This window comes from Lampetra fluviatilis, chromosome 45 (genome assembly GCF_964198595.1).
Source record: "Lampetra fluviatilis chromosome 45, kcLamFluv1.1, whole genome shotgun sequence".
Taxonomy (NCBI): domain Eukaryota; kingdom Metazoa; phylum Chordata; class Hyperoartia; order Petromyzontiformes; family Petromyzontidae; genus Lampetra; species Lampetra fluviatilis.
The window spans coordinates 5,573,172-5,598,378 of record NC_136319.1 but is presented as its reverse complement, the minus strand read 5'-3'; the positions used below and the strand labels follow the sequence as shown (position 1 = coordinate 5,598,378).

The 25,207-nt window shown below is 50.3% G+C and overlaps 1 protein-coding gene across 1 annotated transcript in view; it reads right to left on the bottom strand.

The window, feature by feature from the left end:
- Positions 1-25,207, bottom strand: part of LOC144947437 (E3 ubiquitin-protein ligase TRIM11-like) — a 37,595-nt gene that overhangs the window by 7,772 nt on the left and 4,616 nt on the right. Inside the window, exons 3-5 of the mRNA XM_078876683.1 lie at positions 9,545-9,778; positions 7,447-7,469; positions 7,043-7,146 (exon numbers count right to left, since the gene is read on the bottom strand). Coding sequence (XP_078732809.1) covers positions 7,043-7,146; positions 7,447-7,469; positions 9,545-9,778 — 361 coding nt within the window. The remainder of the gene's footprint in view (positions 1-7,042; positions 7,147-7,446; positions 7,470-9,544; positions 9,779-25,207) is intronic.

Genomic DNA, 25,207 nt, shown 5'->3' with positions numbered 1-25,207 from the left:
AAAGCACATAAAAGAAAATAACCTTTACCCTGTAAAAAGGCTGTTAAAGATAGCCCTTAGAAGGGATTGTTAAAATAGCCTTTAAAAAGGCTGTTGTTTTAGAAAAAGATGAAAAATTATATGACTCAGAGAGCATTATGTTTGCTTGAAATTCAAAAGATAACTTTTTTCATTGACTGAACAACCAACTAAGGTTTCTGATAAGTCAGTGAAGTGACTGGGTGGAGACGATGCACATAGGCCACACCCCATCGATGGGGAGGGGATAAAAGGCCTCGTAAGAGCTATCGAGAATTTGCATGTCAACGTGAGCATTATGTACTTCCGTTGATCTAAAAACAGACTGTCTTTGGAAAAAATGAATGGCGTTTCCTTAATCTTTAAGTATGTATTGGTTCTCATATATGCGTTAGTGTATGAAAAAGTATAGCTTTTAGCGGTGTATTTTTAATAATCGATTTGTCAATGGCTAACTAAGTTCTCAACAAATGACGAACCCTCAATTTCACTAGCTGTTTTTTTAGTGCAGCTAATGTGGTTGTAAAGGCAGCTAGCTGGAAAAATGTCAGCTAGCTAACTAATTTATGTTTACAAGCTGAATCATATGGGCAGCTTGCTATGGAAAATAGGCAGCTAGCTAAAATAAAGGGATAGCTAGTTACGGTAAGTCAAATAACAAACGGCTTGTCATGATATGCCGCCCTTAAAACTGTCCTGTTATGCAGAGTGAAGTGACTTGTTGGTGAATAATGTTTTATGTCACAGCATATTGTAGCGTATCAACCAGTGGCTCAGTTGTACAGAAGCACCATACTCTCCGAGAGGCTATCGTCTTAAGCATGCTCTCTATGTATCAAGGAGCCCAGGTGTTACGCCCTAGTGGGGGGGCCTAGGGACCCTCACACTGTAGGTGCCGAGAGGCCCAGGGCCCCTAGTGGTCAGATCTCGCTTTAAGCCCCAGGAACTTAGTGGTCCTTGTGGTCAGCTCACTCTTTAAACGCCAAGAGGCCTGAGGTCCTTCACGCTGTAAGCGCTGAGGGGCCCAGGGGCCCTAGCGGTCAGCTTACGTTTTAAACACCAAGGGGTCTGGGGGGCCCTCGCATTGTAAGCGCTGAGGGGTCTGGGGGGTCCTAGTGGTTAGCTCACGCTATAAGCAACCAGGGGCCTAGTGGTCAGCTTGCGCTGTGTGCGCTTAGGCCCTGGCGTTCAACTTCCTTTAAAAGTATTGGGCCATGCACCGCGTGTGGCCTGAGGCTAGGAGGCCCCCTGCAGTCCGAGGCCCCGGGACACTAGCCCCACTGGCCCAATCCATAATCCAGCCTTGGAATCCAGCCATGGCCATGAATCACGTGTAGGTGACCATGTTTGTAGCTCAGTGCACAAACCATCCCATGTTCATTGAACATTCACTCTCGCTCATCCATACACCCATACACCTCCAATTAGCATGGTTGGCTACGTACGGTGTGAAAGAAGTTCAAAATACATGTGTAAGGACAGTATGGGGTGATGTAGGGACAGTATGGCTCCCCGGGACCATGGTTACTAATTAACGTAAAGGGAACAGACAGGTCATGTTAGGGTAATGTGGGACCTAAGTGGTTGCTAATAATGATTGATGGGATACGCGTTGACAGGGTCACGTGGGGGGAAGCACGGGACCCAACGGTCGTAAATTGTAATAAGGGCAGAGATTGACATGGCCAGGTGCGGTGAGCGAGAGTTCAGGAATAGGGGCGTGGCCGGGCTGGGAAAGGGATAAGGGCTGGCGTGAATCGGACCTCGCGGCTGTTGTTGTGGGGAATCATCGTCGCCATCGTCACCTTGGAATGGGTCGGCCTCATCATCCTGGAGTAGGCGCCGTGTAGTCTTGAAGGGCTGGAGTTACGTTATCTCAGAATAGGGTTGTCTAATTCAGCAGTCCCCAACCTTTTTGGCACCAGTGACTGGTTTCGTGGAAGACAATTTTTTCACGGACCGGGGTGGGGGGTTCCTCATTGGGTCTTTCCCCCTTTTCAAAGACGCTCTCCAGCTACGCTTGTATTTTTATTCATTTTGGCCAGGGGTTAGCTTGTGGGCTTACAAAAACTGTGACAGACAAGTGCGCAGTGCGGGAAATAGGCAAGGATGGAAGTGCCAAGTAAAATAATGGGTGGGCCACGCGCGGACTCACCGCTGACCTCCTGCTGTGCGGCCCGGCTCCTAACAGGCCACGGACTGGTACCGGTCCGTGGCCCGGGGGTTGGGGACCCCTGGTCTAAATTACCCAAGTGTATATAGTTACTCGTGGTTACTCGTTAAGTTGTCAGCGGACTTCATATTCTTGGTTCTGTCGGTAAAGTCACGTAGATAGAAAAAAGAGCAAAAACCCACGACGTTTCGATTGCAACACAGTGGTCTTCATCAGGCAAAGAGAAAAGAGGGGGCAAGCCTCCAAATGCAACTGCTTGTAAGGGTTTTCAAAGTGAGTGGGCGGGGGGTGAGATTTGGGAGAAGGAAGGCTGTGCAGGGAAAACAGCATGGGCGGGGCAGCTCGTCAGCCAGTGCCAATGTAGGAGTAGACAATGGGGGAGTTGAGAAGAGGAGAGATGTGCGGCATAGGTCAGCCAGTGCTAATGTCGGAGGAGACAATGGGGGGAGGAAGGGGTAGAGATAAGGGGAGAGAGAGGGGGGGGTTAAAGATGAGGGGGAGGGGGGTAGAGATGGGGGGGGGCATTACACCTCGTTACACACATCCAGACTGTTGATGGTAGAGGTTGACAAGAAAACACAAATCAAGTCATGACCCAAAGTGGTTGATGACATCCTTCCAATGATTGCTGAGTTTCAAACCGTCGTCTCGGTTGAAAGTGTCTGTGTCTGTACATATGGATTGCTTCATGAACGAAACTTTGTTGATACCCAGTCAGCTTGCAAAGTACCATCTTTTTATAGAAATCAATTTCATGTGAACCAGCCGCATTAAAGTAATGATCAGCAGACTTTATTCATAATAAATATATATCAAAGAAGAAGATGGTGTCTCTGAGAACTCCATTACAGTGGTGTCAGAAGTGGCTTGTAAAATGCCTAGGAAAGGAAAGAGTAAGAACCCACCTGTAGCATCTTCAGAGAAGGAGAAGGAAGACGACCACGGAGTCCCCCTTGCAGCCCCAGGAGCCTGGGTCCCAGTGACAAAACCCGTAGGTGCAGAGAAAACAGCGCCAGTGACAGAAGAGTGGTAAGACCGGGAGGTAGAAGCAGATCGGCTCCGCTCGACCGTCGCTGAGTTGGTGGCGACGAAGGGAGCGGCAACTTTGAGGGCTGGCGCAGCTGGGGACAAGCTGAAAAGTTGCGCAGGGATGGTGGAGCGGCCACCTGTGGTCGGGGTTCCCGCGCTGGAGACCACGCAGTCGGGGGCTGCAATTTCGCTGAAGGCGACGCGACTGATGGCCGTTATTTGGGGTCCTGCGCATGAAGCAGCAGTGGCGGTGTCAACTCGGGTGGCGAGGGACCACCGAGCGACCACGAAGATTGCCTTTGATTAGAGAATTTATGGTGGTGGGCGGGAGATTCGAGTGCCTTCACACGCTGGTTTGGAGCAGCGTACCGGTCCGTCAACTGGAAGGAGGAGGAGGCGTTGAGAGTTTTACCTATGGCTCTTGACGATGATGGCCTCGCAACGTTCTGGGCCATCCCTGAGGAGAAGAGGGCTATGCTTCAGGATGCCCACAATGAGATGTCTGCAGTATATGACCCACCGCCGGCCCCGCGTGGCGCCTGCAAGCCTACGAAACCTTACAAAAACTGGCTTGGGTGGCTGCATGGATCGGAAAGTCTGGAATTGGGGATGAGTGGACTGGCCAATCATCAAAGATTGTCTTGGAGCTGTTGGAAAAAAAAACGGAGTCTATGGGGGAGGTGATGGCAGCGGATCATGGAGGGCACCGGCGGTGAGGAGGGATGCCGGGACGGCACCGGAAGTGGCGATCCCGGTCCAGCTTCGACACTTTGTGCGGGGATGCCAAGAGTCATGGGGACATCGTGGAGCCGTTGCATCTACTGCCTCATGGACAGCCACGATGTGGCCCAGGCGAGTCGCGATGCACCAGACACCCTAGAGCTAAAAACCACTTCATGCATCAGGGTCATCGGATGTCGTAGAGACCAAACACCGGGACATGCAGTGACGAAAGCTGGTGGGCCGACTAGTAGTAGTGGCGGCTGGTTCATTGGGAATAGTCAGATTGTGTGTAAGGTGTGGAGTTTTGCGTGTTAAGGGATGCGTGCCTTGGCTACTTGTGATTCTCGAGTTGTATTTTGTTATGAGGCCCTTTAAATTGAGGGATCATTGTGGTTCATTAATGATGATTGTGCATGTAGCAGCGAATGGAGGAAGTTCGTATTTTGTAGCCTGTTTCAGATTCAGGCGAGGTTGAGATATGGAGCCAGTATTGGATTTGAGACGCTGGCTGTAGCCTATCTCTGGGGCACAGATCTTGAGCTGGATGCCCCTGCAATTTGTTGACGACCGGGGTTGTGGTCAGATGCCATCATAGCCACGAATGTTACGTGGGTTCCCCACATTGGCGAGCAGAAGTTTTGGTTCACGTAATATTCAGGGAATCTCTAGAGATCCCGCCTGACACAAGAGTAGTGGTCCCGTCGTGTTGTAGTAGACGGCTTGACCTGATGGCCCGGAGGTTGAGACCTTCCTTGGCACATCTGGAGCAATGGGCTGGGGCTCACATTGCTCGTGGGATGTGGTCCTGTTGCATTGTTGCGGACAGTTTGACCTGGCGGGCCAGAAGCGGGGGTCCTCCTTGGCCCCTCTAGAGCAGAAGGGCCGTGGGCTCACACCGCTCGGGGTGCTAAAAAAGTTAAGGGGAGATTGGGAACCGTTCCTGCAAGTCCTATTTGGGGATATGGAATTATCCGGGTTCAGGTGGTAACGGTATTGCCTATGCGCTGTTAGCAGGGAGCGACGTGTTCAGACCCACTGTGGAGACAGAGGTGTAAGAGGTGATGCATGCTGTATATTCTTACGAAGCATGGAAGGAAACTTTTTGCGAAGTGAAACCTAAGTTGTCCGGGGTGCATGGGGTTGAGTGTGATTCCTGTTGAGTGAAGTATGGCTGTGGAAGTTCACCCCTATGGATGTTTGATGGGGTCTGACCTCAGGACGGGAGAGACCTTACTTGCTAGTAAAACGTGTGGGTCATGCTGAATGATGTATCAGAAGTATGCAAGGCAGCTGAGGGGTAGTAAGGGATAGAGCATGGCTAAGATTGGTTGAGAAGTGCTATTGCATTAGTCCCCGAAATTAAACTGGCCAGGGAAATGGCCGGTGGATGTCGTTGAAATTCGACGGCCGTGGTGTGGGCATGAGCAAGTAAGATGTCACCGCTGAGTTATCCACTCATCGTGCTTAAAGCTGTGTGTGCGTCCCCGAATAGATGATTCATCCAAAGTGTCTTTGCGGTTGGGGTCTGGTGTGTTGGACTGGCTGGGGCGGTTGGCCAAGTAATCGGAAGCCGAGGAAAATATGTTGTGCCACCCGCAGTTATCGAGCCCTTGACGTCGGGGAAACCCGAAGGCCCGCCACACACAAGGGGCCATCTACAGATGACCTGTTAGCCTTACCCATGATGGCCTCCAAGAACCTCGACCCCCCTCGGCTGGTGGCCAAGCCATCATTGGCTGAGGAAGGGCAAAAATCCGCCCGAGGAGACAGGCCGGCATCGAGGACTCGGTCAAGAGTATTGACATTTCGGTGATGGATCGCCTGTGAAATTGTGTTTTTGAGTTGTGTGTTGATGGGCAATGGCATGTTCAAAATGTCCGTTGCTTGTCATGACGATCGCGCAGGTTGCGTTGCATGCATTGTTCCGGATTTTGGCATTGTTCTTGTTGTTATGGTTGTCCGCATTGTTCTGCTGAGGAATAAGATGTCTCCTTTTCCAGCTCTTTGGTCCTAAAACATTGGTTATGTGTTGCATTGTGTTAAGTGTATGGGTTTGACCTGTTATAGGTTATATGGCTATATTTTTAAGAGAGGGGAGGGGGGTGATGTAAGGAAAGTACCGGGTGATGTAGGGACAGTATGGCTCCCCGGGATCATAGTTACTAATTAACATAATGGGAACAGACAGGGTCATGTTAGGGTAATGTGGGACCTAAGTGGTTGCAAATGATGATTGATGGGACAAGCGTTGACAGGGTCGCGTGAGGGGAAGCACGGTGACCCAACGATCGTAAATTGTAATAAGGGCAGAGATTGACAGGGCCAGGTGTGGTGAGCGAGAGTTCAGGAATAGGGGCGTGACTAGGCTGGGAGAGGGATAAGGGCTGGCGCGAACTGGACCTTGTGGCTGTTGTTGTGGGGAATCGTCGTCGCCATCATCACCTAGGAACGGGCCGTCCTCATCATCCTGGAGTAGGCGCTGTGTATTCTTGAAGGGCTGGAGTTACGTTATCTCGGAATAGAGTCGTCTGAATGATCCAAGTGTTAATAGTCGCTCGCGGTTACTCATTAAGTTGTCAGAGGACTTTATTCATAATAAATATATATCAAAGAACAAGACGGTGTCTCTGAAAGCTACATTACACATGCATACAGACACTATTACAAAGGCAAATATACCTCTGTATATCCTTAACAGACTGTGGGGCAAGTGTTGTTAGCGAGCACCTATGAAGACTGGCACGGCACACGAGTGGGTTGGTGACCAGCACCACACCCGGCCGCTTTTGCCTCCCTCGTGTCTATGTTTACATACTGCACAAGATACTTGTATTTATGTTGAACCGCTTTCGCACCGCACATATCGAACCGTGTATTTACGGCTGAGTCTATCTAGGGGGGCCCAGGACCTGTTCATATCATCGTTACTGGTGTTGGCCGTGAGCAGAAATCGAATTCCGGTGACTGGATTTGTAGTGCAGCATGCCAACTGCTAGACTACCATTTTCCACACACCCCATTTCATTGATACATACACACAGACGCGATTACATACGCAATAACATGCATGCATACGTGCCAAGAGTCCGTGTTACTCACACATGAACAACATCAGTTTGATCAGAGCTCCCTGCTGTGCGCTGATCGTGGCAATATCTTCTTTGCTGGGAGATGAGTGTGGAGCTTCCTTCTGAGCGTCTCTCCTATGACACCAGAACCAGTAGTGACTCAGACAGCCCGTGTCTTACACAGCATCATTACACACAGCATCATCACACAACATCATCACACATCAACGTGGTACACAGCATTATCACACACAGAATCATCATACTTCATCGTGGTACAGAGCATCATCACACAAAGCAGCATCACACACAGCATCATTACACATAGCATCATCATCACACGCAGCATCATTACACACAGTATAATCACGCAGCACACGTCTCAAACACAGCATCACCCAGTGTGTGAATCTGTGCAAATTCACGAGTCCATACCAATCTGTCTCCTTCAGGTGAACCTGCAGGAGTCAGACACAGGGGGCACGAGTCAGTTCACCTCGAGCCACATTAACCACACGGTGATTGGTAGACGCGATGAGGCTGCACTCAACCATTCGCCTACCCCAGTGTTGTTGGTTGTAATCAAGACAAAGCCGTGGACTCGTTTGGACTCGATGGTTCTTATCAGCAAGGTGTGGCCTCTCAAACTGTTGCCACGGGCAATAGGCGTACGTGGCACTCGACATCGAGTGGCAGTGATTGTGAACCAACATTGGAAATAATTATCCACTGCGAATTACACTCAGAGCATCGCGTTACCTTTGTCAGTAGTTTAGAATTTTTTATACGATTTTTGGGCCCAAAAATGGCAGAGAAGCCCACCTTTGATACGATATTTTGGCTCAAAAGTCGGTAATGTACATACATAACGCACGTACATTATGTATCTTGATTAACTGTGAATAACCCAACAAATAATATTGTCATTTATATGCATATATTAATCCACCTGTCCCACTCTGGGCTTCGCACCTGATTGGCTCTCAGTGATGAGATCACATTTATTTCTCTAAGACCAAAACAGGAGAATTTCTCGACAATTCTGACTGTCACCTGATGAGGCTGGTTGTGATTACGTCGTACTCCAATTGTAAATATTATGGGTTTACTCTCTAACACACCGGCGTGCTGAACTAGTAACTAATTGGCATGCTATCACTACGTGACAAACCTAATAGGCTGTGTCGGGTGGTGGCGGGTTCAATGACACATTCATATTTACACGATCTAACAAAAAAAAACTCTATTCAGGGTGACCACTTGTTGAAGCAGACAATCACAGTGTTGGTAAAAACTTTTCAAGACTGATCAAAAAACTAATTCCTGTGGCTTTCCTAATACTCTTAGGTTTTCTTTCCTAATGTTAAAAAAAACTTGTGTTTTTAGCATTACTTTTGGTTGGTCGACATTTGACTACTAGAATTAACAAAATCTAGCAGTAAGTAGCTTAAATGTTGTTAGATGTTGTAGTGCCAACGTCTATATAAATTACCAACCGATTATTAACTCGAAGGATTTGTGCGTTAATCGTTTATTTATTATTTGGAAATTTAGTGGTAATTCATATTATTACTAGAATATACAAATACACGTTGGTGGACTTGTTTCTACCTTTAATTTCAGGACACATGGGCCATAGATTGTATTGACAATGCAAGGTGCGTTATTCTGTTCTGTGCGATGCCTCGCATGTGCCATCTGCATAAATGTACAGGCAGTTCTCGACTTACGAACACCATACTTACAAACTAGCTTCCATGAATTACATATTTTTTTACATCGACGGAAAACGCGAACTTAATCACGTAACAATTTTGTTAATCGGAGCGATCCTCCGCAAGGTGTAATGAGTCAGCCTCGTGCTGGCAGTCAGTGTATGTGCGTGCATGTATAAGTTCATGTGTAGGGAGTGGTAGTGCAATGGCGACCCGAGTTAGATTCTCGCTCACGACCAAACCAGTGACGATTATCTAAATTCGTCGTGGGCCTCCCCTAGGTCGACTTAGCTTCAACGTATTACCTCGTTTGGTGTGTAAATATCTACTGTGGAAACAAAGGCGGCCGGGCGTGGTGTTGGCCACTCACCCCATCATGTGCTGGTCCGGCCTTCATAGGTACTCGTTAACAGCACTTGCCCCAACAGTCTGTTCAGGCTATACGTGGGATCTTGGTCTTTGCCCCGTGTGTGTGTTCAATTGTAGTGATTGATTGGGCCTCTTTCAACAAGCAAGACAGATTTAGGACTCAAGGTTAGTGATTTTTTTCTTTCTTTCTATTTATGTTATGGTATTTTTTTTTACTATACAATTATTTTACAGTGTAACTGAATGCTAAGTATTTATTCTTATTCATGAGTTTAACAATGCTTCCAATTTTTGATGAACCATAACACATTCCGTGACACCGACTGTATGGGCATTTAAATTGAGTGCATTGTTGTGTTCCGACTTATGAACGGGTCGACTTACGAACAGGCCTGGGAACGAGTTGTGTTCGTAAGTAGAGTACTCCCCTGGCCCCACGAGCGCCCTACCTGCAGGAACGTGAGCGAGTCCCTCTCCTCCTGCAGAGCGCGCAGGCGCGTGGCTGCTGCCTGGAGGTTGCTGATCTCGCGCTCGTAATGAGCGATGTTCTCCTCGATCTGAGATAGCAACTCACGCCCCTTCACGTCCACGCGATCCAGAGTTGCCCTCTCGTCCTCATCCAGCGTCGCCCTCATCCGGGTGAACTCGCCTGAGATGCGAGCCTTGGCCTGGACCATGCAATCCTGCAAGGGTGTGCGATGGATGCTATCAATTCATATTCAATGCTATTAATACCAGTCACATTGTTTTCTGGCTACTCCAAACCTAGTTTTCCCTGCCTCCATATTATGTCTCTGCACTCACATCTCATTGACCGGGTCCAAAACTTTTAAATATGTAGATATTTTACGTCCATTACATGGTTAGTAAGATAAAAAGTAAAATTGGATTCCTCTGCGGAAATAAATACAACATAAAGTGAAACGATAAAATTGTTAATCGAAACATAATTTTCTATACGGTACCATTATATGACCCAAGATACATTGCTAAAACAAATGTACTGACCCAAAACATACAAAAAAAATCGTTCTATACAACTGATATATTTTATGCACAAATGTGGAGAAAAATAACGACTAATAACTTACTAAAATCACCTGTTATTAAAACTATCTCTTGTTACTGGAATGTTCATGCCTCTCAGTATAGGCTGGGCTCTCTCCCCTCCCTCCACCGTTTCAATGCACTCCTCGCTCAGATTTCACACTTCAGCTGCTGTACCTGTGTAATAAACGACTGGACCACGATGTCTGTCTCAGTGTCCTTTATTATTCGGTTCGTGCTGTACACCCACACGGCTGTCTTTACTCCAATGTCGGCCCGATCCACAACAGCAGCTCCGCTGCTGTTTCTCTCACTCAGCCCCCCTTGGCTGTACTCTCTGCTGCTCTTTTCCCTCCGCAGCTCTCACAGCTTCTTGCTCTCTCTCTCTCTCTCCGCAGCTCCTCCTGGCAGCCACACCGCTGCCTCTAACACGCAGCCCTCCTGGCTGTCTCCTCCCCAGCTGCACACTACTCCGCAGCTTCCTCTTATCTTCGGGGTTGGCTCCCGATGGCCGTCGGCGCCCCCCCCTCTCCACACTTGCCCGCGTGGCCTCACTCTTTTCCGCTCACACCCCGACTGCCTTCCCCTTCCGGTTTACCCGCTTAAAGCCCCGAACCTTCCCCCCACGTCACATGACTCCACCCCCCGTGACGTCACCTCCGGAAGGTCGCTTACGCCCGCATTACACCACCCTCCCCCGTAGAAAAATCCCAGCCGACCTCGGCTGACTAATAGCAAATCGTAATGCGGCGAACCGAGCTTCCCCCCCTAAAGGACACTAAGCATATAATGTAACAACAAAAACAACAACAACGCAATTAACATCAACGAACGTACATCCGCATGTCGTACACGACAGCCACCCGGCCCCAGGATAGTGGAGATGATGTAATTCCGGGCCGCTTAAGAAAACCCCAATAATTACCCAAATAACCGCGATGGACGCCCCAGTATTTACATTTTAACAACAATATTATTTACACGTGAAACAACAACAACAAAAAAATTTCTGCTCTTACCCACCAGCAGTCCTCCCTTGAGGACCAGCACAGACCCCAGACGTACACAGCATGTACCCACAGTCACTCTCAACAAACCAACAACCCCTAATCGCACACCCTCGCGTGGAGAGCCACGCTCCCCAGCGGTAACGTTAAACTCGCCGTAACCCTCACCGTGGTCGTCAACCCACAGCAACATCCATTTACCATACTCTCGGCTAGTGCCATTTCGGGGATGAGCAGCACTCGGCCATGCTCCTCCCTTACTATCCCATCAGCGATGGACACACACCAGCCTCTTATAGTCTGACGCTTTATAGCCAAGGGAAGATCAATCCCTCGGCAAGGCCAGATATCAACGACCCCCCCCATGGGGTAATGTTCTCTTATAGAGACAATAACGCCCTAACCCAAATCCCGTGAGCCCCCGGCACACCAGGTTCAGTCTGCCACCGCACAACTGAACCATGACTCCCCGAGCCATATGAGCACACGGCCCATTAGTTTAAGACATACCACGGAGGTTTCGCCTCCCGGCTGTCAGGTCAGCCATCAGCCATAGGCCGACGTGACCACCACTCGTGCATCACCCAATCAACAATGGCAGGCATAACAGATGGAATATTTGCCCCACCGAGGTTTTTCCCGCGCGCTCAAAATGGCGGCCCCCTTCGCCCAGCGCGTTCGCGCAATATCTCGCGCGCACTCAAAATGGCGGCCCTTTCCGCAAAGCGCATCGTCGCCATACCCCGCGTGTGCGCAAAATGGCGGCCCAACGTGCGAACACGTGGCCAGTTTTCTCCATTCGTGCACCCCAGCTTCCCTTTGCTGGGGGTCACAAATTGCTTCCCCCGTCTTATTGTAACAATCCCAACAACGATAGACGCACAGCCCCAGCCTGCTGCGCGCAGCAGTCATATCGGGGAATTTTTAACCAATATTTTACCAACCACATTGGTTACACAACCCAACTCGCAAAGCAACTCGTGGCTGCATGCGACCAACCGAATACGCGCCGCAACTTGGCGCCAATTTACGGTCCCCTTAGCATTAACCTTTGAGACACCCACAACGGCGTCATCACGCACCCCCAAAGCGCGCTCTTTCTCTCACAAAGCGCCGTTACCCATAATATACACAAAATCGCGTGTACATAACATCCATACGACCAAATAATAGGGTCCCCCTCGAATTTGTTACCAATTTCCAAACAGGTACGCACAATTAATAACATCCCAACCCCAATAGTCAATCAATGCATCGCACCCCATAACCGTACAGAACGGTGTAACAGCACATACAGTCAGCATATCGCGATCACACGCGCACATTTAAGCACAATAGCAAGCCGATCTGCAGGTAACCAACACACCATTAATCCAGTCGTAACATTGCAGCAACAACACAAATATTCTCTCTCTTGCAACAACCACATCGCACATAGCACCTCGCAGCACAATACACCAAAAAAAAAATATATTTTTTCCAATTAAGCCCATCGCACAAGGTAACCCACGAGATGATACAGCGCAAGATACCCGACGCTCCCGAGTTAATAATTAACTTCGCCATCAATATAACAACTCCACACTGCAGCGCACACACACAATTTAACACTCAGCAAGCACAGCATACTCTCCGTCCATTCTCAACACACGTACACACTTTAATTGACACCGAGCAACAAGCAGATAGCGCGTTCATCGTTATTACACACACATACCCACAGTCCGAACCGCGCTCCGCACAATCGAGTCATGAGAGAAAACAAAATCGCCCCCACCCGGCCCTCGAAAGATGGGTGAGGTGTGTGTAAAGGCCGGTTGCGTATCGTTACGACCCTCCCGGGGCTGCAGCAAGAAGAGGACGGCAGGGCGGCAACTTGAGTCGTCTCGCAGAACTCGTTCGGCGACTTGACTGCTCCGTTGTCACGCACCCGAGCCAGGACGGGAAAGCTCCCACCCCAGCAGCTGTAGCGTCGTCGTCCTCTCCTCGCAGCTCCCCCTCGCAAAATAGCAGCTCACAGCAGGCTGCTCTCCCCGCGGCACCTCCAGATGGCAGCGCAAGGCTGCCTCTCCGCCGCGATGTTGAAGATGGCGGCGTCTCCCCGCCGCGGTGAAGACAAGATGGCGGCTTCCCGCCGTTTCTCCCCTGCCACGCCCAAGATGGCGTCTTCGTGCCGCGTGGCAGATGGCGCTGGCAGCGCAGGCAAGGCGTCGGCCTGCAGACCACCATCGGCTCTCCCCACTGCCGTCGTCGGCGTGGTGAGCTCACACGGTTTCGCCAGCACGATTTTCCAGGTCTCCAGCTGCGCCATCTGTCTCAATCGTAAGTCGGATGATGTAGCAGATGATGGCACAGGAATATTCTTTCTTCCGAGCCGTCTTGACAAGCCGTTTCACTTCTGACACCAGTGTAATAAACGACTGGACCACGATGTCTGTCTCAGTGTCCTTTATTATTCGGTTCGTGCTGTACACCCACACGGCTGTCTTTACTCCAATGTCGGCCCGATCCACAACAGCAGCTCCGCTGCTGTTTCTCTCACTCAGCCCCCCTTGGCTGTACTCTCTGCTGCTCTTTTCCCTCCGCAGCTCTCACAGCTTCTTGCTCTCTCTCTCTCTCTCCGCAGCTCCTCCTGGCAGCCACACCGCTGCCTCTAACACGCAGCCCTCCTGGCTGTCTCCTCCCCAGCTGCACACCACTCCGCAGCTTCCTCTTATCTTCGGGGTTGGCTCCCGATGGCCGTCGGCGCCCCCCCCTCTCCACACTTGCCCGCGTGGCCTCACTCTTTTCCGCTCACACCCCGACTGCCTTCCCCTTCCGGTTTACCCGCTTAAAGCCCCGAACCTTCCCCCCACGTCACATGACTCCACCCCCCGTGACGTCACCTCCGGAAGGTCGCTTACGCCCGCATTACACCTGTATAATGACTCTGGACTCGAACGTTAGAGGTTTATTTTTTTGCACGTAGCGTAGCTTAGGACCACGTCGTCATGAGATAATGGCGACGTAGAAATCGTATGACCGAGCAGACAGCGATGACTTGAAGACAGTGATGACGTGAAGACAGCGACGACGTGAAGACAGCGATGATGGCCCGAGTCCCTCTCCACAGACCCTGAACATCCCTTCTTGCCCTACTTTTATCCTCGTGGATTCTCCAGGGGAATTTCCCCAGCTGTCTCTTTTGGACACTGGAGAATTTCCCAACCAAGAACCTCCAGACTTGCTGGCACCTTGTCTTTGCATCCAGCCTCGCTGACACCCTGTCTTCACCTTCGAGACTTACTGACACAGTCTTTACACCTGGACCCAACCTTTTTGATGTTACTTTTTACATTTCCATGATGGGTTTTTTATTCATTCGATCGAATAAAGATGGCCACGGCATCGCACACTTTCAGGTGCACTTCTGTGGCCATCTGGAACGCTATTCCTTCCAATATTAGGAAGCCACTTGAGCTGTGCACTTTTACATCATCTCGATTGAAAACTTATTTCTGTAGAACTGCTTTTTGTGTTCAGTTTGTTGTCTTTCCACCGCACCTCCGATTAGCACAATTGGCATACATACGATCATGTTCACTTCACCTCGCACACATCTAACCATTAATTACCCTTTATCGGTGCAATACGCCCGTGTTTATTTTGTTAATATTGTAAAATTTTGTTCTTTATGATATTTTTTATTCCTGTAGCTCTGAAGCATTCTTTTCTGATGTTGCCCGTCCCTCCCCAAATATCAACTTCAAGTTGTTTTTGTTCTATGCTGATACATTAAGGATTTCCCTTGCAAAATAACTGGGTAACTGGCTAAATGGGATTTTTTGTGTAACAAGGGCCCTGTCACCACGCATGGCAGTAAAGGCAGGATGTTGTATATATGCCTTTAAAAAAGATATATATTAAGAGTGATTCTGAATATTTTTTTAAGTTTAATCAGGATGTAGCACGGGGGTGCGGAGCGGGGTCTCACCCGTCACTCCTCTTGCCTCGCCACACAAGCGACAGCTGGAGGAAGTCATTAATGTAATTAGGGAAAGGCCCAGACAGCAAGAGCCAGCCAGGGGCGGTTGGGCATTGCGAACTGGCCGTGGTTTTAAAAATACAACAGTAAAAGTTCGAAGCTTAGCTATATCTTCAACCTCAGGATATCAAAATATAACTCGAGAATAAGAAGCACGGATCCCTGGCGATACAGATGGGGAACGGAGGTTAATAAAACCCTCGAAATACCTTTGGTAACAACTATGGTATGCCACAAATCTTGGTTAAGCATTAACCAAATAATAATTGTGTAAGTATTAGACCTAGGGTCATTAAGAAGAGATACAATGCGAAATAGGTCAATCACACACGACTAAGATAATATGTATTCCATAGGCTCAGAGCCTCATCAACCGCCTTTATTTTCCAGCAGCTAACAAAGCACATGGTAGCAGTAAAGTATGTATGCAGGGGGGTGCCTCCCCTTAATATATCAAATATCACGCAAGGATTCCACACCGCGACGTGAGGGCGGTAAACACTGCTCAAAACGTACTTTGAGTCGCTTGCAGAGTCAAAACTGTGGAAAGTGGTACGGTACCAAGCTATAAGAGGTGTAAAATTATTTATTTTTTTACTTCCAACCCGTGCACAAGAGGTCAGACTTCAAAGGCCACAGCGCCCCTCTTTGTGAGAGACTGCAAGTCTGAGGCGAAAAAAAAGATGTCACACCTCTAACCGTGAGGGAAGAGGGGGGAAATCGCAGCCCAGGACGGGAATGTAAACATGGCGTTAATAAAGACAGCCGGACAAAAAGGTACAAGGAACCCCCCCCCGCTCCCCCCCCCCGGAAAGTTGTAAAACTAGTCAAACACTTTGAGGGGTAACTAAGCAGCTGTTCCCACTGGCTGAGAGCGAAATCTAAAAGAATTCCGGTCCTTTGTGAGAAGTCGCGCAGAGGTGGGAGAATTTCAGATATAAGCAAGAACACATAACACGCAAATAAGTACTGCGAGTGGCAGACTCCAGGGTATGGCCTCGGAATCAACCATGGGTGTCTTGTCTCGCAGAGGAGAGGGGCGATATATTGTTAAGTGCTGAGTTTCGCACTGACCGACAGAGTATCGCTGAAAGTTTTATTCTACATTGAGCCCTCCTGGAGGAAGGGCGGGAGAGGCACCCCAGGGTGCCCGCGTGAAGCTGACAGGTGCAGCCAAGGGAGAGAACACGGAGCTGTGGAGAGAGCCTGACTAGCACAGCCAAGATAAAGAGTGTCAGCGCTATTTCGATTAATAAATATCCCCACAAGAACCAACCTAAAAAATCCGGGACAGTCATCTCTGCTTGACGTCCTATTGACTAATGCCCCTCACAATTTCCCACTTACTGGTGTTCTGGGTAATAACCTTCGTGATCACTCCATCATATTTGGGGTGGGATCGTCAGCCAAACCCAAAGCATCCTCAAAATTGTTTGAAAAGCACTCCATGAGACACTTCAGCATACAGGCATTTACTAATGATGTGCTTCACTCGGATATTGATAAGGTCTGTGATATCCCCAACCTGACTATGGCTTGGGAAACCTTCAGGTATACGTTTCTCCAAAATCTTAATAAACATGCTCCGTTGGTGAGATTGAAAATTAAAGGCAACTGCCCACCATGGTTTGATCCTTTGATTACAAAGCTCATGAAAACTAGGGACAAGGCTTGGGCATGTGCTCAGAAAAGTAATTTGGTCAAAGACTGGCTAGAAACAGGATTTTAAGGAATAGATGTGTCAAAAAAATACGGCATGCAAAAAATTCATACTTTTCCTCCACTCTCCTGGAATCGCATGGCAACGCAAGAATCTTCTGCAAAACAGTCAAATGTATCGAAAGGGCATCTAACACAGATTATCTTCCCCTTGCGCTTAACCGAAAAGGGGACTATTTTTCAGAGCCCCAAAAAGTACTCGACAATTTTAACCTTCATTTTTCTGAAGCTGGTGACATTTTTAATAATGTATTGGAAGTAACCCCTGCTCATGCAATTTCCTACACGCCTGTCCAAACATTCAACGAATTTAGTTTCCAGCCTATCCACGAAAGTAATGTTCTGAAACAACTTTCCTACCTCAAAGGGTCCTCTTCTACCGGAGCGGATAGCATTCCTGTCTTTGCTTTGCTAACTGTTGGTCACCTAATTTACAAACCTATAGCCCATATTTTCAACCTGTCCATCAAAGATGCATCAGTACCTCTAGAATGGAAACATTCCTATGTTTGTCCACTTCACAAAGGGGGCCCTAAAGATGATCCAAATAACTACCGACCTATCTAAATTTTGTCCCCGTTGATGAAATTTTTTGAAAAATGATTGAACTACCAAATTAGCAGTTTCCTGTCCGACAACAATCTCTTACATCGAAACCAATCTGAGTTCCGAAAAAAGTTGCCAAAAACCCGATGAGAGGTCGAGGGTAGAGAAAAAATTAGCCCCCGGCATGGGCCAATACCGCACCCGCCAGAATGACTACTCGTTCCGGGCCCCCATTCAACACTTGTAAGAACGGGGCTTGTACAGCCCGAATGATAGTTTGAGCCACGACAAGAGAGAAAGCTTTAGCCAAGGAGTTTGACAGGGACAGCAACACCCACCACCCTATCCGCGACCTCCAACCGCTTTCGATAATGCAATGGGATGAGCATCTGTGGACCAGGAACTATCTCCACAGTGACATCGGCTAGTGCATGAATGGCGTTTCCCGGAGGTTGGCGGCCCCACAAGGACGGCAGGAAAGACATCCTACAGCCCCCTGGCCTTTCTAAACAGCCCTGATCCACAAGGATTTTAACAGGCAGCTGACGAAGAAAATCGGTGCCCAACAGACATGGAACTGCCAACGATCGGGAGATGAGAACCGATCCCTACGCGGCAACATTCCCTATGGCAATGTGGACATCTACCTGTCCTATGATACTCATGCCACCCCCATTAGTGGCAATGCATGCATCGATAGCCGGCTGGACCCGCGACGCAGGGATGGATAATAGGTGAAAAATTACATCCGAAATTATGGTTGCCGACGCACCGGTGTCTACGAAAACACGCACGTCTACCCCTTGAATAGTGCCCGGCACCGTAGAAGACCCCGACGTGGCTGCAACCACCCTCCGAGCCAATTTCTTCCACTGAGTAATAGTGTGTGGTACCGAATCAGCATGCCGAAAATTAACATCCAATAAGCCTACGGGGGTGTGAGCGGATGCCTGAGGTGTTGGGACCTGCCGGGTGCCCGATGCGTGCTGACTTGCCCGAGAAGGATGTCGATCCGCGTTCGGTGGAGAAGATGGAGGAAGGGCCGACGGAAGCTGTGGAGGTCGGAACCAGCTTCCGTGTGGCGGCCGCCCAACGGTCGGTCGCCTCGGCCCCCACTCGGGACTGTCCGGCCCCGTCGCACTGTGTCCTGCAGGCGTTGCAGGGTCCAGCGAGGAGCAGCAGCCACCAAGTCGTCGTCACTGGACTCGTCCGGAATATGCACGACGCGACGCGGGGCCCATCCCAGAGGTTCACCATCCTTTTTGGGGTCCCCCGTCCATGTTGCCATTTGGTCCCAACGCGCAAATTGAATTTGGCGTCCAAACATCGCGCCGCCCAGCGAGACATTAACGGCTTATGGCCACACACCGGCAGTGAGATGCCCAACTCTTGTGACAACTCGATCATTCTTGTAAGAATGAGAGGGTCCAGAAGGTCGGCGGAGGACTCGGGGTAGGCGACCATAGCAAGCGCTAATAGCGCACCACGGTATGCCAGAGGCGTTTCTTCAGGCCCCCAACGTCGCTGCATGAATTTCCTGTGGGCAGCCGATGGCGGCTCGTAAAACTCCGCCATTTCAGCGAAGGCGTCCCTCAGCGTCTTCTTTCTACTCGCCGGGATGGAGCAGAAAACGGCCAGGGACACGTCATCCAGCAGCGTAGGTAGAGCCTCCAGTGCCTCGGACTCCGTCCACCGCACCGATCGAAAGGCGGATTCAAATCGCCACGTAAAAGCGTTCCAGTCGCCCCCGGCGACAAATTTTTTAATATTAGGGAGGCGATGGCTGCGGTCGTTGTCCATGGGCGCGCTCGTTCCCGCCACCCGCGCAGCACGCAGCTCAGCCAAGATGGCGGCCGCAGGCAGCATGGCAGCGACCGCACCCAAGATGGTGGCCTCCTCCCCCACAGCAGGTGTAATGGCGGCCGTCTCGGTCATGGCCCCCCGTTGGAGGCCAAGGTCATCCGCACTCTGACGCGTCTCACGAGGCCGACCCAGGGCGGCAGACGACGCGACCACCGTGACGAGATTCAGCATCGCCGCGCGGAGAGACTCAATTTGTTCCGCCACTCGTCGCCACCCTTCGTCCGTAGCTGGAGTCGCCTCCGCGCCGGCATGTCGTTTTGGCGCGGCATCGGGGAGAGCAGCAGTCGGCGGCAGCGGTTCCGTCGCACCCAGAAGCTCGTCCTCATTGGCATCGTCGTCCGACGGCGGGTCCGGTGGGTTCTTCTTTTTTAGGTGCTTAGACATCGTGGATGATGGTCCAAGTGGTCTCAAAATTTACTTCTGACTCCAATGTAATAAACCCCATTCAGACGACGTCGTGACTTGGGAATTCTTTATGCGGTTTCGTTCACAGCTTCCACGACATTCGTTCCTTCAGTTCCCTTGCTCCTTCACGCTGTTGGCTGACAGCATGAGAGAGAGAGAGACTGCCACGGCCCACCACGTGGCAGGCTCCGGACCATGGCACCAGCGTTGCTTCCCCCTTCGTTCCTCCACACACTGACCACGTGCTGTCTTCCTTCGCCCCTTTTAATCCCTAGCCCACGTGATACCACACAGCCAATCCTCAGCAACACCCCTGGAACTTTCCCGAAGATACTGTACGGCTCCAGGGCCACGCTCCGGGCTCGACTCCCCATTGGTTGTGGGCTAAGGCCAGCAGAGCCTATCATTATCATCCAGGTGTAACCTCACATTACGGATGTGTTGGGCAGCACAGAGGGACAACCAGAGCAACACCACACCAAGAGACATACACACATGGAGAGGCACACACAGAAAGACGCCCGGAGGAAAAACGTACAGGGACTTATATAGGCTGTAGAGGTGGGGGAAGGGAAGGCGCGGAGAGAAGGACCAATGCAGGCAACAAATCGTGGGAAATAATCTAGAAACAAAAACGGAGAAAGCACATGGGAAAACGAAAACGGAGACACCAACCACGGTAAACGAAAACTAAGAAAATTACAACAAGCAGAGGTACATACACAGAGAAGACAACACGGGAAATATGTTTTGGACAGAATTTTAAGGACAACCTCCCCGTAGAGGTGGATAAATCTATAATTGAAGCTTTCGTGACTGCAGAAATTACTATACTCCCTGGTTCTTTCGCTAAAGTCATGTATGTAGAAAGAAAATCGGATTTTAAATAAATCACAAATAAAATGACATTTAAATAAATTGCACACGTTTCGAACGCAACACAAGCGCTCATCATCAGGTGGAAATTGCTCAAAACACATAGCGAGGGAACACACAGAGGAACATCACACACAGAGCACACAGAGAACGGCAAACTGCATGGAGGAAAATACAGCAAGAAGATGGGAGACGCAAACCCAAAAAACCTTAGAAACATAATGTGATTAGTGTAGTTTAACCTGGTGGTCCACCACCATAGGATGTTATCTGGTAAAGGGGCAGTTACCCCTTGTGTTAATGTGTTGGTACAAATAAATGTGTTGCTTCCAAGAAGTACATCTGCGACTCAGTTGAATCCACTACAACTTGTATCGGAAGTGGCCAATACGCTATTTTATTTAGCTATATACCATGTCTACACGCCGCAGACTACATACCAGCACGTCAGATGACGAGGAGGAAGATCTCATTCCACAAACAGCCCCGCAGGATGGAGGCGAGGCGATGCTGGCTTAGCAGAGCACCACCCGGGCACGCAACAGCTCACTGCTGATGGGGATGGAGCTTCAGGTGGCACACGATTGCCTCGCAGAGCTCCTCCAAGCCGCAAGCGTCCATCCTTGCGGAGCCCCACCCAGCAGAGCCGGCGGTGGCAGACGGAGCAGTGGAGCTGCGCGGGGACGACGTTTCCGCCACCATTTCCCGCCAGGCGGGTACCTCTGTGGCGCAGCCCAGGCTCGCGGCCGCTATCTTCTTGAAGGAGCAGGGCGCAGAGTCCGCCAAATCCAAAGCGGCGTCAACATCGCCGGTGGACATTTCATCTTTCCGGCGACGGCTTCCCTTCGTGAAATAATTATTCAGCCGCCAGAGGCGACTGGGTGCCCTTCAAACGGTGGTTCCTGATGAATGCCGACTTGGAAGGGTGGATGGAAGCGGAGGCGCTGAGAGCGCTGCCCGCGCCCTTGATAATGACACCCTGGTGGCTTTCCTTATCATCCCGCCGTTGGAGAGGGCCACGCTGACTCAGGCCTTCGACCAAATGGCGGCAATTTATGAGCCGCCACTGAACGTGTGCCACAAGTTCGCTACGTGGAGGAAAGGGGAAACCGAGATGCCCTTTACCTTCCATAGCACGCTTTTGGCGCTGGTGAAGGCTGCCTTTCAGAAGATGGACTATGATGAAATTGACTCGTTAGTCCTCGAGAGACTGCTGGCTTTGGCCAAGGACTTCAACAACATTCTGCCAGCCATAGACGACGATCTCTTTCGTCCATCAAGATTGCAAGATGCATTCAGGCTCAGCAGCTCTTGCAACGACACAAGGGGTTGGCGGCTGCATGTACCACGCCCTGTGAAGGGCTGGATGCACCTGAAGACGTGGAGCCCATTCCAGCTTGTACATCGACCAAGAGCGGAGGCACGCGAGAGGTCAGCATGGTGCGATGAGCGGACAACCAGCGATGGCCAAAGACATCGCCTCGTCCGGGGGGCAGTCACGTCATGTGCTACAGCTGCGGCCTGCTGAGGTATGTCTCATTGGGCTGCCGCGTACCACAATGAGGCCTCCCTGGACCATCACCTTCATCCGCCCGACCGTCCTTCGCTTCAATGCACCCGAAGGCGAGTCGTGACACATTCTACACTCGGCCCCTGAATCCACCTCACCCATCTAGTACATTCGGATCACGTTCCGGTCGCGCGTCGGTGTGGGGGGATTCTGTTTATGATCATGAAGACCGGCCGCTCCGACCTGGTCAGTGGTTGGAGCTGGCCCATCGAGTGGTGGCCGTGGACGCAGGTTCGTCCACTTTTGTGGGTTTTATAGAAGGGGTGGAAATTAGGATGCTCGTTGATACCGGTGCATCAGCGACCATAATTTCAGAATTTATTAACAATATCATTTGCCTCATAAATGTCGGTTCCTATGCACTGTCGAAGCTCCATGCTTCGCCGCAAATGGCTTATGCACGGCTAATGCTACCGTGCAAGCACTTGCGCGTAGGACAGTGAAAATTCCCCCCGAATTGTACTTGTTAAAAAGCACAATGGTAACTTACATTTCCGTGTTGACTTTTGCAAGCTCAATAAGGTCTCTGTCGCTGATGCGTACCCTCTACCTCGGATGGATGACTCGCTGGACACTTTGGCAGGAGTGCGGTTCTTTTCTACTCTTGAACTTCTATCCGGGTTCTAGCAGTTGCCGCTTGACAAAGCCTCTAAACCTAAGACTGCCTTTTGTACACCACAAGGCTTGTTCGAATTCAATTGGCTTCCGATGGGTCTTCATTCCACGCTGGCCACGTTCCAGCGATTAATGGAACTTGTTCTGGCTGGCCTCCAGTGGGACTCGACAATGTTATCGTTTTTAGCCATACGTTCGACGAACACCTAGAACAACTATGTGCTGTCTTTCTCAAAATGTGTACGGCCAACATAAAATTTTATCTGCAGAAATGTCACTTCCTCCAGGAATTGGTTCAGTATCTTGGCCACGTAGTTAGCGAATCAAGTATTGCGACTGACCCAGACAAAACCGCGTGTGTTCGAACTTGGCGTCCCCCACGTTAGTGGGGGAGGTACGCAGTTTCATAGGATTTGCATCTTATTAACGTAATTTTGTCACCGGGTTCACTTCCATTGCTAACCTCTCCACGCCTTGGCAGCTAAAGGTCATAACTGCCATTGGGGGGAGGAGGAGGAGGCCGCATGTATTGTGATCCGGGATAGCTTGTGACTGCCCCTCCCCTGTGCTACCCCGACTTCTCTTTGCCATTCATTCTTGATACGGATGCTAGTAATACTGGAATTGGAACTGTTTTGTCCCAGGTTGTCAATGGCATCCAGAGTGTTGTCACATATGGAAGCAGAGTGTTGTCTCTGGCCGAACACTGGTATTGTGTCACATGTAACAGTATTGCCCCTATTTGTACGGTAGACACTTTTAGGTGTGGTCTGACCAAGCAGTGCTACAGTACGTGCTGCGTGTTGATCAACCATTGGGCCAACTTTCACGCTGGTTGGGAGTCCTCCAGGACTACTCCTTTAGAGTTACTTATCGCAAGGGCTCCCGTCACATGAACGCTGACACCCTGTTGCAATTGCCAACGAGCGATGGGTGCGCGTGCTTTTCGGGCTCGGGGCGCTGTAAACCAGCCAACGTGCCCTCGCCCCCTCCCCTTGTGGCGTTGGCCGAGGCTGTAACATCTGAGGCGGCCGGTGGTCTGGGGGCACGTGATGCTGTCAATGGGTTGGACCACGAGGAATGGGGGCGCCTCCAGGCCAAGGGTGCGTCCCTGCTTAAATTATGACGCTATGTCAGACAGACTGATATGGGAGTGGATCGATGGGGTGTCGCCTCTGTCATTCTTAGAGGCAGCTTACTCATGCATTGGGACGGAGGGTTGTGCCGTTATAACATTGTTGTGCCCTCTGCCCTGCGAGGCAGGATTGTTTGGGTTGTGCACGAGCGCCTCTTGCACCTGGGTGTGCAGCAGATGCTGGCCACACTCGATTTAGACTTCTTCTGACCTGGCATGGCTGAAGATGTCGCTAATTTTCTCAAATAATGTGTGCAGTGTGCGCGACGGAAGCCACCAGCGAAACCTTGGTGTTCACCGTTGCAATCGATCCAGGTTTTCCGCGTAAATGAACAGTTGCCCTGGACATCCTTGGTCCATTCCCTACTACCCCTCGTGGGAAAAAGTATTTGCTGGTGGGAGTCGAGTATTTTTCACGATGGTCTGTGGCCTGGCCGCTCCCCAACCAGTTGGCAGCCACGATCAATGAGGCATTGCTGAATGGTCATGTAATGGACAAGGGTGCTCCCGAACGTCTTTTGACTGATCAGGGCAAAATGTTTTCTTCGAAATTGTTACGTGAGGTCTGCAATTGTTGGGAATAAAAAAGGTACGCATGTCACCGTACCACCCGCAGACGGATGGCATGGTTGAGCGGCTGCACAGGACTCTGACCTCCATGTTAAGCCATCAGGTCAGTCCCAACTCGATTGGGACTTGCACATTCCCGGAGTCCTAGCTGCATATGGGATGGCCCCTCATGCATCCACCGGCTACTCGCCGTTTTGTTATATATGGAAGTGAACACGATCCCTCAATTTATGTGCAGTTACAAGCCACGCCCAAAAAGGTTAAATCTAAAATTTCTGACGCTGTGCGATTCACCCTTCAAAAGCTTTCCAAGGCACGGGAAGCTTAAAGGGCAAATTCCAATTCTCGCCAATTGGCCAATGAGCAGCTGAGGGGTGTCCGTGCTTCTACACATTAGTGGGTAATGGGGGACAGGGCCTGGTTGCACTGTCCACAAGTATTGGTGGGTACGACGCCCAAATTGTTCAAACCCTGGAGAGGGCCGATTGATGTGATTCGGATCGTTCGGCCACAGTGTGTCCAGATCAGTTTGGGGTGGCGGAGTTGGTTTGTTCATCCCTCTTGTCTTAAGCCATTCATTGCTCTGCGCGAGTTTGTACCATCTCCACACCCCAGGGGCCGAGTGTCAGATGTGTCCGGCGAGCTGGGGTGTGTGCCCGCTGAGGTTGGTCTTCAGCGGATTGATCTGATTCCGTCCTCAGGTGCCGCGCACTTGACGTCCCCCGAGCAGCCACC